At 29.8% G+C, this 13,124-nt stretch overlaps 1 protein-coding gene across 1 annotated transcript; it reads right to left on the bottom strand.

Moving 5' to 3' along the window:
- Positions 1-8,314: 8,314 nt before the first annotated feature.
- LOC133804675 (protein GLUTAMINE DUMPER 5-like) lies at positions 8,315-9,245 on the bottom strand. The gene has a single exon (XM_062242820.1). It carries the CDS (start codon positions 9,104-9,106, stop codon positions 8,561-8,563), a length of 546 nt encoding a protein of 181 aa, XP_062098804.1. The 5' UTR covers positions 9,107-9,245; the 3' UTR covers positions 8,315-8,560.
- Positions 9,246-13,124: the final 3,879 nt, after the last annotated feature.

The following is a 13,124-nucleotide window of genomic DNA, read 5'->3' as shown; positions in this document are numbered from 1 at the left end:
TTTAAAATTCAACATGCCTCATGAATAACATGCATGTCACATATGGGTTGCAGTTTTCTTACCTCTAGTTCGAACGAGAAATAGAACAAGAACGATCGACATTTTGATTCCTTAGGGATTACCTAATCATAACCAATTATAACCTCCATTAATGAAAATCAACAACAATAGGGTCTTAACCCAAACCCCACTCTCGGGACCCCGAAATGTACCCACACGGTGAGTAGATCCGATCCCGGGCCCTAAGGATTGAAACCCCGAGCCAAAAACCCTTAAAAACACTTAAAACGGGAATGCAATGGAACAGGGTAGAGCCCCAGCGCTACCCCACTAGCGCCCCAGTGCTTTACTCAGAGCCCAAAACCGCCCAAGCCTCCCTAGGTAGCGCTGTTGAGCCCCCTTGTGGGCGCTATAGTGCTACACCCAGCTTGAAATGCCCTTGAACCTTTCTCCTTCGACTCCTTCATTTCCAACTTGATTCCAATGCTTCCAAACATCAAATTAAGTGCCAAATGAACCCAAAAACCACCCCCACATGTCTTAGGCATCACAACCCCAAGAACCCTAGCTAAAAACTCCAATCAAATCCATTCAACCCACCTAGAAATCCTAGCTGAAATTCAAAGCAAAAATAGAGCAAACCAGAGATTTAATGGCTATAATCTTACCATAAGCTCAGATTATGATGCTCTTCAATGGTGGAACACACTCCCAAGCCCTCAAGACTTACTTCCCAAGCTTGAATCCTCAAGTTAGGTTCAAAAATCCAAAGAGAAAATGAAAAGAAATGGTGTACGGGAAAGGTATTTTCTATGCTCTGTTTTCTTCAAACTTCCACAGCCTTCATGGCTTAAATCAATCCTATGGGTGAAAAGACTAAAATACCCATAGGTCAGATAAAGGTTTCTAAAGACTCCCAATGGTAAAACTGTTATTTTCCACCTATTTCGTTAATCATAATTAACACCCTCCAATTCCCGTTACTCTCGATATTCTCAATTACCAATAATTCCTATCCCGTTACCCTTTAATTCCTGGCAACGCTCAAATCTCTAAATTTCCCCGAGACTCGCCCCGAGCCCCAAAATTAATCCCATTATGACTAAACTACTAATTTTCACTCAAAGATCGTCTCACGCCGAATGACTCGAACAAATCCACATTATAATGTGGCCTCAACAATAGATCACCGACATGCATACGAATATATAATTACGCCCTCAACATGCCAAATTACAAAAACACCCCTGTAATGAAATGTGGACCCACATGCATGCATTTAACATCATATTATGATATAATTCACATAAACATGCATATAATCATTTAATGGCATAATAAAACAATTATGGCCGTCCTGGCCTACTAATCCAGCCATTAAACCGCATAGGGATTTCAGGGCATGACACAGACAAATAAACCCAGAAATGGATTGTGGACTCACCTTCACCTTCTTTTGGGTGGCTTCTTTGAGGTATGGGTTGTCCCCTCCGACGTCGTTCCCTCCTCCGTTCGTCCCTTCTGACACACCAACGACCACGACAAAGATATGAGCAATGCTAATAGAAGATTTGTGGGGGGGGGGGGGGGTGTTGGTCTGGGATTCTTGTTTCGGGACCGAGAGATTCGAGAAGAGATTTGGGGTTTTTTTTTGTTTTGGTTTCGGGACCGGGAAAGTGAGGGAGAGAATAGAGAAAAAAAGTGGGAAACAAATGCCAATGGTATTTTGAGAACTAAGGAAAACAATAAAGCCAAATTGACATATCGATAGTGGTTATGATACTTTTGATTTTGGACCCCATTTAATAATGCAGTGCATTCTAATCTTTTAGAACAAATCTATGTTGTGCCATAACCCATTACACTTCTTATTATCAATATTATTATTTCAAATTTCTCTCCTCAAACATGGGAAAATTGTAGTAAATTTTGCTATATTTTTATTAGGACATGAGACCAATTTCCTGCTACCTAACTTGAAAATGCTAATTAAATTTCATTTACATTTTTGTCTCCGGTGGGCCTTGTCAGTTGTGTCCAATCACTACTTAAATTGCTTGTCGGGTATAATTAATTACAAATAGTCATTTTATATGGACAATTCTACTAAATAAAAAAAATGATCTATAACGAAACAGTTTAGTTATAAAGAGTATACTTTGCATGAGTAATGATATATATGAAGATCCCAATGAGAAAAAATGATCATGAATGAAACAAAGTGATATGAAATAGATCCTGACAAAAAGAAATAGGTTCTATGCCATTATGTCACTGTATTTTACCTTAATTACTAAATAGATTTTCTATTTTAAATAAAATATTTTTGTACCATGCACTATAGCTGTAAATATGTGCCGGGTTTTTTAGCACAGCACGAAACTAGTACGAGCCGGAGAGACACAAGCACGAAACGACACGAAAAATTATATGTTTGGGTCAGGCATAACACGAATTGATAATTGGCACGACACGACACGACACGACATAAGCTTGAGCACAGCACGACACGGCACGACAAGCCCGAAGACACGACACGAAAGTATGAACAAACTAGCCAAAAAACACGACACAATAAAAAACCTGATATTTTGACATTAATAATGATAATAAATTTTTATTTGTCAATTATCTATAAATTAAAATGATAATAAAAGTCTATTATTTTTCTCAATGTTTATATTTTTATAACTATATTAATTTGTTTTAAGATTTGTGAGTTAAATTTTTTAGCATTTTTTAATAGGTATTCAAATTCTAATAATTGTGTGTGATATAATTTTGAGTAAAATATTGTTAAAAAGTATATAAAATATCTAAAACTATACTTTAAACAAATAAAAGTATTTGGATTAGTGGTGAGTTCATTAATTGTTAAAGAAGAGGTGGATGGTTTAATTCCCCATCCTTATATTTTTTTGGCAATAACAAAATGGGCCTAAAAGTGGGCCGGGCCTATGGACCGTGCTGGGCTTACTCTTTCAAATATAGGTCGGTCCCGCTCGAATTATTCAGAGGCACGAAAATATGGGCCAGATCGGGCCGATCCACATTTACAGCTCTACCATGTACTTTCTAAAATGGTTAAATATTCTTTGAATTTTGGAAAGATCTATTTTTGTTAGGATTCCAACATTTCTCAAGTTAATAATCCCATAAATAAAACCTAAAATAAAAAATATTTTGACCAAATTTAGATTTAAAGAAACATTTTTTATTATTTGACAAAACAAAAAGTCTAGAAATATATTTTATAAACTAAAATACAAGAACACAAAATAGTTTAAACTTTTTAAAATATTTTCATTATATATATTGAGTTATAAAATATGATTGGTTTCAAGTGTAATATTTTAACACAATAAATTTAAAATTATTTTAAATAAATATGATTGGTGGAAAGACTTCCTAAGTTATGAATGGGTTTTGAGCTATCATCACAACATTTTGCTATGAAATCATATGTAAATCAGGTTATGAATATATATTTTTTAAAAAGCTATTTTTTAAAAAAATAATTGGAAATCTACCATATGTTAAAGAAAATTTTGCAATGTGTCAATTTATTCTTTTGGAGTTTGGGCCATCATAAAGTTCATTTCATTTTAGTGACAATTACATATTATATGAGAATTTTAATAGATTGTGCAAAAATATGACTTTTTTTCAAGAAAAGTTAATCTATGGCTTTTTTTGTTTTAATTTCACTTTTATGAGTTTAGTTTCCCATATTTTTGTATAAAAGTTTGTTTATGCCATATTTTCACTCTTAATCAAGTTTTATGAATTTTGAAGGGTATGTTTGTAATTTGATTTTTTTTTAGCTTATTTGATTATTTTTTTATATTAATTTTATATAACTATTTTTATATTAAATTTTTCCATGGTTGTTTTGAAATATATTTTTTTTAATATGAATTGTATTTATTATTATTTTTATTTATTGTAAACATTTTTTTTCCTTTTTTTTTAGGTTGTACGTTTTTTTTTAAAACCTGGGTAAGGTAACCTGTTACTTATTTTATTTTTCAAAGTTATATAAAAAAAATCCTACAGCTAGCTTAAATAACATTTATCTAGAGGGATAACCAGTTACTTGTTTGTGTTTTTTCACATTTATGTAAAAAAATAATCTTAGAGGTTAAATAACATGTATCAGAAGGGGTAACCAATTACAATACGATTAGTAACTTACTGCCATAAGAGGGATAACCAGTTATCATAAGAGGTTGACGAGTCACTCATATTAGAAATGAAAAAAAAACATCACATTTGAAGGAATAAAAGAAGAAGAGTAAGTATGATTTAGTAACCTAGGTAACCAGTTACCATATAGAATCCAGAAATATACACACACATCAGAATGTGAAGGTAACCAGTTACCTCCTACAACTAGCTTAAATAACATTTATCTAGAGGGATAACCAGTTACTTGTTTGTATTTTTTCACATTTATGTAAAAAATAATCTTAGAGATTAAATAACATGTATCAGGAGGGGTAACCAGTTACAATACGATTAGTAACTTACTGCCATAAGATGGATAACCAGTTATCATAAGAGGTTGACGAGTCACTCATATTAGAAATGAAAAAAAAAACATCACATTTGAAGGAATAAAAGAAGAAGAGTAAGTATGATTTAGTAACCTAGGTAACCAGCTACCATATAGAACCCAGAAATATACACACACATCACCAGTTACCTCCTACAACTAGCTTAAATAACATTTATCTAGAGGGTTAACCAGTTACTTGTTTGTGTTTTTTCACATTTATGTAAAAAATAATCTTAGAGGTTAAATAACATGTATCAGGAGGGGTAACCAGTTACAATGCGATTAGTAACTTACTGCCATAAGAGGGATAACCAGTTATCATAAGAGGTTGACGAGTCACTCATATTAGAAATGAAAAAAAAAACATCACATTTGAAGGAATAAAAGAAGAAGAGTAAGTATGATTTAGTAACCTAGGTAACCAGTTACCATATAGAACCCAGAAATATACACACACATCAGAATGTGAAGGTAACCAGTTACCTCCTAAAATATACAAACAAACAACGTGAACCTAACCAGTTACCACAGATCTCAAGACAGAAAAAAAAAAACCAGATCTGACCACGAACCAACCTCCTCCCTCGCCTCCGACCACTTGCCTCCAAATTGAACCAAAGAAGTAGTATTTTCCATACCTGTAATATTTTGTAAATTTTTAAGTAGTTAATTGGGTGTAACTGGTGAAGGTAACTGGTTACTTTAGTCTGCAATTAAATACGTCACTGAAAAACTTAATTGGAAAATATAACAGTTTTTCAAGGTAACTGGTTACTTTGTTGTTATTGAATGTTTTGACAATTATAATTCAGACCAATATCAAATGTTTTTTTTATCGCAAAGACAAAGTTGAATCTAAAATAATCATAGTTCTTGTTTTTTGTATATTTTTGGTCAATCAATGCAACCATATTAGTAGGTTTAATTAATTTTTTCAAATTTCAAGTTAATTATTATGTTTTTTTTTTTTAAATGGACATCATGAACTTCATGATTATCATTATAATCTGTAAAATAGCTATGAGAAAAATATGAAATTAATGGTTTTATATTATGTAGAAGAATTAGGAAATTAATAGATTTTAAGTTGAAGAAAATTAGATTAATATAGTATTTGACAGAGCAAGATTTTACAAACCTGGTTTTCTTGGATGCTTTGGACGATGGAGAAGTTCGTCGCCGGAGATGGAGAAGGACGTCGCTGGTGATGGAGAAGGACGTCGCCGGAGATGGACGTCACTGGAGAAGCAGATCCGATTGTAGGAAGGTGTTATTTCACGTGGCTGGAGGTGGCTAGAGGTAACTGGAGGTTTGGGTTTGTGGCTGGAGTTGCCGGAGGAGAATTGTGTTGCCAGCCGGAGATGGGTGTTCTTGTTGAAAAAAAAATTCTGTTGGGGATGTTTTTGATCGAGTCAAAATTTCAACATTGTAGTATTTGGATATTTAATTACAATACTACCCTCCTTAATGGATGATTTATTTGTTTATTTTTTATTTTTTAATGTGGGATAACTTTTCCTATATTCTGATTTTTTGTAGTTAAATTACCATATTTTTGCACATTGATGGCTAAAAAGCCATATTTTTTAAAAATCCCCTTCATTTTATGTACAATATCGTAAATTTCAAATTGTTTTAAGTTTTAAAAGAAATTCTCTGAACTTTCTTTTGTTTACAATGTGATCTACTTTTTAAAAAGCCCAATAATAATCAGGTAAAGCCCAAAGGAAAAGCATCCCAAAGAACAAAGCAATTCACTTTCAATGGAGAGTAACCCACAAAAGAAAAAAGAAAATGACCAATGACTCAATTTCCAAACACAGTAAATATATACATACAAAACAAAAATATATATGAAAACTTAAGCAAAAAAGCATATGGTGTTTTCATAATAATAATAATAGTAAAATGTCAATATTTTATAAATTGTAAGAGAATTGTAGTTATGATTGTATATAAATGTCTCTGTATTTCATATATTTTTTTATTATAAATAATATACTGGGATATCCAAAATAATAATAAAAAAATAAATTAAATATATAATATATATACTCTATGTAAAAAAAAAAAGATATAGTAATTATAAATTAATGATGACAATATTAAATCATTTTGCTATTTATTGGAGTATAATATTTAGAACCAGTTTGTATAGTATCTCATTATATAGTATATAAATAAATATCATAGGAAGAAATCTCATTTATTTATTTATTTTAATTACTGTTATTATTATTATTTGTATTTTATGATTTTTTTTTTGGACAGAGATGTATAGAGTCATTTTTTAAAAAAACATAATTGAAAAAAATTGTACGGAAAACTGAATAAAAAATATTTAAAAAAAAAACACCTGAGTTAGTAGTACAAAGACAGAAGTACTGAAGTACACCATTATTATAGTAATAAAATTTAATAAGATACGCGGCTCCGCGTCGCCGCATACCTCGAACAGCTCAAACAACCTAGCTCCCTCTCAATTACACGTGGCATTATTTGGCTGCCATCCCAACTAATCATAGCCTTACACGTGTCCAAATTATTTCTCCCAAGAAAATGGTAACAAGCTAAGCATCCTCATCTTTGTGTGACTCCAGTTTCTATGCCAATTCTCTATTAAAAAAAAACACTTAATTATAAAAGTTTTTATTTGATATTTTAAGGTGTCTAATATTAAGTTATTGAGTTTTTGCTTCTGCTATTTGGAAGTTTTTTATGAGAAAGCTGCTAAAGCTGAGTTCGTAAAAGTTGATACTCAATAGTTACTCAACTAGTCGCAGAAGTACTTTTAGAGTTTCAGAAGCTCAAAAATAGATTTTAAAAGTCCAGCCAACGAGGGCCTAAGTGGTGACACTCTATAGTTAATTAACGATACCCTATAATACTTAGACAATTGTTAAGGGGCACTAGTAGTGTCTAACAACACAAAAATGTGGTGTACCGCTATTTGTAAAATCCAATATCAAGTCTCACATATTTGAATTTAATAAATATTATGAGATATTTCTAACCAATCATATGATACAACTTCATATAGTATTAGACACTTTAAGGTACCAATTATCAACACCCTAATATTTATTAAATTTAAATACCAATAGCAGTACATGCATCTCTTTGTAGTGTTTGCAACCCTTAGCAGTTCTCTAATTATAATTATAATTATTTAATTTAAATTTACTCGAGAATATAAATGTCGTCATTTTCTCTTGCTTTATATTTTATTCTTTTTTCTCTCTCTTTGTTTCAATGCCTCTTTTAGAAATGAGTGACTCGACAAAATGTCCCCTAGAAATGATATAATATTCCATTATTGTACATACTAAGAGCTTTTCCTTTTCTTTAATGTGGAAATAATAAATACAAATTGGTACCCCATTTGGCCATATTTTCTTTCTTAATTAGCTTCTTTAATTATTAGTTCTAAGCGTTCATATCACGGTCTATTAATTTAAGAATAATCATGTCATCACAAATATGCACTAAAAATCACACGTAATACTATTTTTAACACACATTAAACAAATGTGATTAGTTAATTTGTGTGAATTTAATACAGATTAAACATCACACACCTAATACATATTTTGTGTGTAATTTTTGTTTTTCTTCTTAATTAGAGAAAAATGTTATATTTTCCAACTGTAAATTAAGCATGGCACAAAGTAAAATGTAAAAAAAAAAAAAAAAAGAGTTAATTTTTTTTTGGCTGTCAAATAGCTGGAAAAAGATAGTTTTCTTCTCTCACCATCATATTCATATATATTTAATTATTAATTAATAGTTAATAACTATTCTTTACTACTTCTCTCTCAACAAAAATTTACATTTCCCGAAAATAAAATTTCCAAAAAAACCCCCCAAAAACCCAAAAATATAAGAAGTAGAAGAAAATACAACAAAATGAGCCTAAGCTCTGATCAGTTCACCTGATCACGTGATCAAAAAGTAGATGAAAAGACATAAATGCCCTCTCTCTTGAAAACAGAGGAAACTAACTCATTGGCTTTCTCTGGTCTCTTCATCACCGTGAGCTTGATGATGATCATGGTCGTTCGTCGTCGTCATCATCACAATCACCTCTTTAACTTTCTCATCAGAGTTCTCTTTCTCTTCGTTATGATTTTCTCCTTCGATTTTCTCTGGTTTTTCACCAAAAGATGAAACTTTAGCACAAACAGGGGTAGCCAAAAAAGTTGGTTTTTCATCACCAGCCATAATGACCAAAAACTTCTCTTCGTAAACCTTAGCCCCTTTGCCGGAATCTTTCTCTTCGGTACCGGAACCGCTCTCCAAGTCTCTGGCATCATCACGTTCGCCGTCATTATCGTCCATTTCGCTGTTAAGTCTCCAGTAAGAGCAAGCCAATATCAAAAGAGCGAAAGCGATCAAGCCCAGCATCGCCGCCAACCCTCCGAACAGGTACGGCACCGGAGAGTGCCACGGAGACCGCTGATTTACAACGGTGGACGTCGCCGGAGAAGGCGGAAACGTGGAAACTTCTTCCATGCTCGACGATACACCCATGGAGCTGACTGTTCTCATTTTCGTTCTTTAACTTTCTGTTTTTTGTGCTTTTGAAAATAAAGAAAACGGATCTGGGAAGGTGGATTTGAGTTTTGGTTAGTTGGGTTTGAGAAAAGAGAGAGAGATTAATGTGAGCTTGGAGAAAGAAAAGATAGTGTTGAAGTTGAATTTATAGTGTGGTTGAGGAAGAAGACGAAAGGTTTAATGGGGTCTGTTTGGGACTTTAGCTTTGCTTTTTTATTAATTGAATTCACGGATTTGGCCCTGTTTTATGGTTGTGATATTTGGAAATAAACGACAAAAACAGGGGTAGTATGTGTATGCCCTTTAAACTTGGATCCAGTGTTTGGTTTTGGGGTTGGGCACAAACAAACGAATAATGAGTGTGGGGGCTGTTTGGTTACGACGAATAGGGGATCCTTGCGTGGCCCCAAAGGAAAACCCGACCCGGTTAATTTGGACTGTATGGATTGAACCTTCTATCACGGAAAAGCTATTGGGGACTGTATAATACTTTCTCGAATTTAATAAAGGGTTTAATTTAACAAAATAATTATATTTTCGATTATTAAAATATTTCTATTAATAATATATAAGATAAAAAATTAAGGGCACGGCTGCAGTACTGATTGTTTTGTTTTTAATCGATATATATATATATATATACTAATAGTATTTTCGGTACATGGATAAATTGTAACTATGTTGTTTTTATATGAATCTATATAATGTAATTACAACAAATCTCTCACAATTTTTTTAAAATTTTTTTGAATAATTTATGATACCAAAATCAGAATTCAAAGAGTTTGTTGTATGCGTAATTATTTTGATAATTATATACGTGTGCAATATGTTATTTGAATCTTGATTTTGATATTTTGTATTATTTTTAATTTTTTGAAAATTTATGAGAGCCCCAATAAAAATAGAGTTGTAATTTATTCATGTATCAAAGATACTAAAAATACTTATAGGCAGTAATTAAAAATAATTACTATCCAATAAATTTCCAAAAATTAAATTATATTTTTAAACAAAGCATATTAGTAAAATTTAATACTAATTAGAATAAAAGTTAAAAATGTATGGATAGAAAATTATAAAATTAAAAAATTAGGATCGACTTGCCTCTTTTAGCATGCAGTGGAAGCTATAATAATAGCTTTTGTATTAGTTTCTCAAAATAAAAGTAAAATATATAAATTTACGTGTATTTATAAATATTTTTCAGCAGAAATGCATATCAATAAGAATTTATTCTATCCTCTTGCCAAAAAAAAAAGAGAAGAATTTATACTATAATTTGGGAAAAATACAAAGTATATACATAGAAAATCCCATGATTTTAGGTGTAAGTTTTAAATTTTTATTTAGTAATAATATATTATATATTACATAATTAATAGTAGAAAAGAAGAATATAATCCAAGTATTAATTCATAATATCATGAGGAATATATTTTAATTCATGATTTTTTTTTCTTTCGAATAATTATACATACATTTAGCATTTAATTAATAACATGACACAAGCATAGAGATATGGGTTAAATAGTGATTTTTTCAAACATATCCAATCAATCTTTCTTTTTGAGTATGGATTAAAGGCTTTGGTTATTATAATATACTTCCCACTAATATATTGTATACAATATATAAATATATATAAATAAATATTTTGTGGGGGTGACGTATATAACATATTATTCACCTTAATAAAAATATTTATAATAATAATAAAGAGAAAAGACTTAATCAAAACTTGAAGAGGCACTTAGCTCTAGGTTGGTTTTGGGTCCATATGTATTAAAATTGGACAAAACGCACTCTCATTATTTAATATATATATATACATATATTTACTAGACAATTTTTGTAAATTCGCTTTACTTTAAGTCCTACCGGTAGGGCTCTCAGTGTTCTCGACCCATGAACAGTTTTCAGCGCAATTTGTTTTATGACCGTGTATATTGTAGCTATTTAGAACATCCTGCAAATTTTCAAAAAATTCCGAAGAGTTTACAGTACAGAAAACTAAGTTCAAGCATGTTGTTGCACGTGTGACTAATTTTATTTATGCGCGTAGAAAACAACATGTTAGAACCTAGTTTTCGGTACTGTAAACTATTCGGAATTTTCTGAAAAATTTGCAGGATACTCTAAACAATTACAATATACACGGTCGTGAAAAACAATCGCACTAAAAACTGTTCACGGATCGACAACATTGAAGAGCCCTACCGATAAGGCTTAAATTGAAGCCCCTATAAAAAAATTGTCCTATATTTATATTACATTATACAAATATATAAATATAATGTATATCTAAATATGTATAAATAATAATGGTGACTAGATTTTTGTGTTCGTAGTTAGAGAGACCATAATCATTGAGAGAAAGATAAAGTTGGACATCCATTTGTATTTTTGTATGGACAAAATCTCCCAACAATTCCTCATGTATATATATGATGGGGCATCCCACTAATCAAATCATTCCATTTGTTTTTTTTCTTTCTATTCTATTTTCATTTGCCTCACTAATTTAATTTAGGAAAGTTTAAAATTAGATATATAGATATTCCTTGAGATTAATTAGATAGTGATATTATAAATAAAGATTTAATTAGTCCCTAAAAATATTTTCTATCCGAATTATTACATGTTAATTTTCCTCTTTGTCACCATTTAAAATTTAATAAATTAGCTTTTTGTCAAAATAAAAAATTATAAATTAGCTATTTACTTAAATTTATTTTCTCACATATCTATTAAAATACACATTTTTATGTATAAATTTATTCTTTTATTAATTATTTATTTTATCATTTAACATATTTTGTTTATCTAAACATATATGTAATAGTAAAATAATACATAAATATATATTTTCTTATTTTGCTGTTAAATTTTTTTAATTAGAAATTATTTATTTTAATTGCTCTAGTCATTGATTGAATAATATATATTATATGTAACTTTTTATTGGTTTTACATTTTTTTTAAATTAAATAATTAAAATTTGATCAAATACACTTTTTTAAATTTATAATTTTTTAATATTTTATTACATTGAAATCATAGGTATTTTTTCTAAAAGAAAATTAAATTTTTTTTTTTTTAACTAGAATGCACCATATCAAGAAATTTTGGTTCAACCATTATTTTTTTAAAATTATCATATTATTTATTTTTCTAAAAACTACTGATAATGTTTTGATTTAATTTTTTTAATATGTTTATGTAATTATTTATTTAAAAAAAAATTACGTTGTTTTTATTTAGTATTAAAAATATATAGGATACAATTATGATTATTGTTCATCAAGCTTTAATTTACACTATGATTTTGATCATTGATCATCATCGTAAATTTTAGATAAAAGATCAAAGATTGTACAATAATCATCTCTTACTTATATAGATTAAAAAAATTATATTAATTATTGAATATTTTTTTGGGTCATACGTAAGTGCAATCGTATTATATATATATATAAAATGGGGGGTTTTGATATATGACATCATATTTATTTATTTAAGATAAGGATAAACTACTACTCAAGATATATGTGGCATAGTTTTGAGTGTACGTTTATAGTTTCGTAAAGAGAAAGACATGACTAATTTCCCAAAGCCATATGAACAAAAGAAAAACCACTCATTCACAGTTGTATGCCATGTTTATACCAATATATTTATATATATGTATAAACATATATATTCTCTTTTATTTATTTATTATTATTATTGGAAGTTTTGTAATATATATTTTTTGATTATTGCCTCTTTCACGTACTTCAAAATCAAGATTTTATCAAAGCATGCATGTGTCAGCGACATGTGCTATGTTGCATGTGAATTGTGATGAATTTAAAATGAATTTATACATTTTTAGATTTCGAGTTTTGTTTTATTATTTATTTGGATAATGTATTTTAATAAATTATATTTAAGACTATTTATTCTATAAAATATTTTAAATAGGTCTCTAAATTTAATTTCGACGAAGAAAAAATTAAATATGACAACA

This window comes from Humulus lupulus, chromosome X, assembly GCF_963169125.1.
Source record: "Humulus lupulus chromosome X, drHumLupu1.1, whole genome shotgun sequence".
Lineage (NCBI taxonomy): Eukaryota > Viridiplantae > Streptophyta > Magnoliopsida > Rosales > Cannabaceae > Humulus > Humulus lupulus.
The sequence above is the reverse complement of the archived record's forward strand: the minus strand, read 5'-3'. Positions and strand labels throughout refer to the sequence as shown.

Coding starts and splice junctions, on each gene's coding strand:
- LOC133804675 (XM_062242820.1), bottom strand. CDS start 9,106: ATGAGAACAGTCAGCTCCATGGGTGTATCGTCGAGCATGGAAGAAGTT.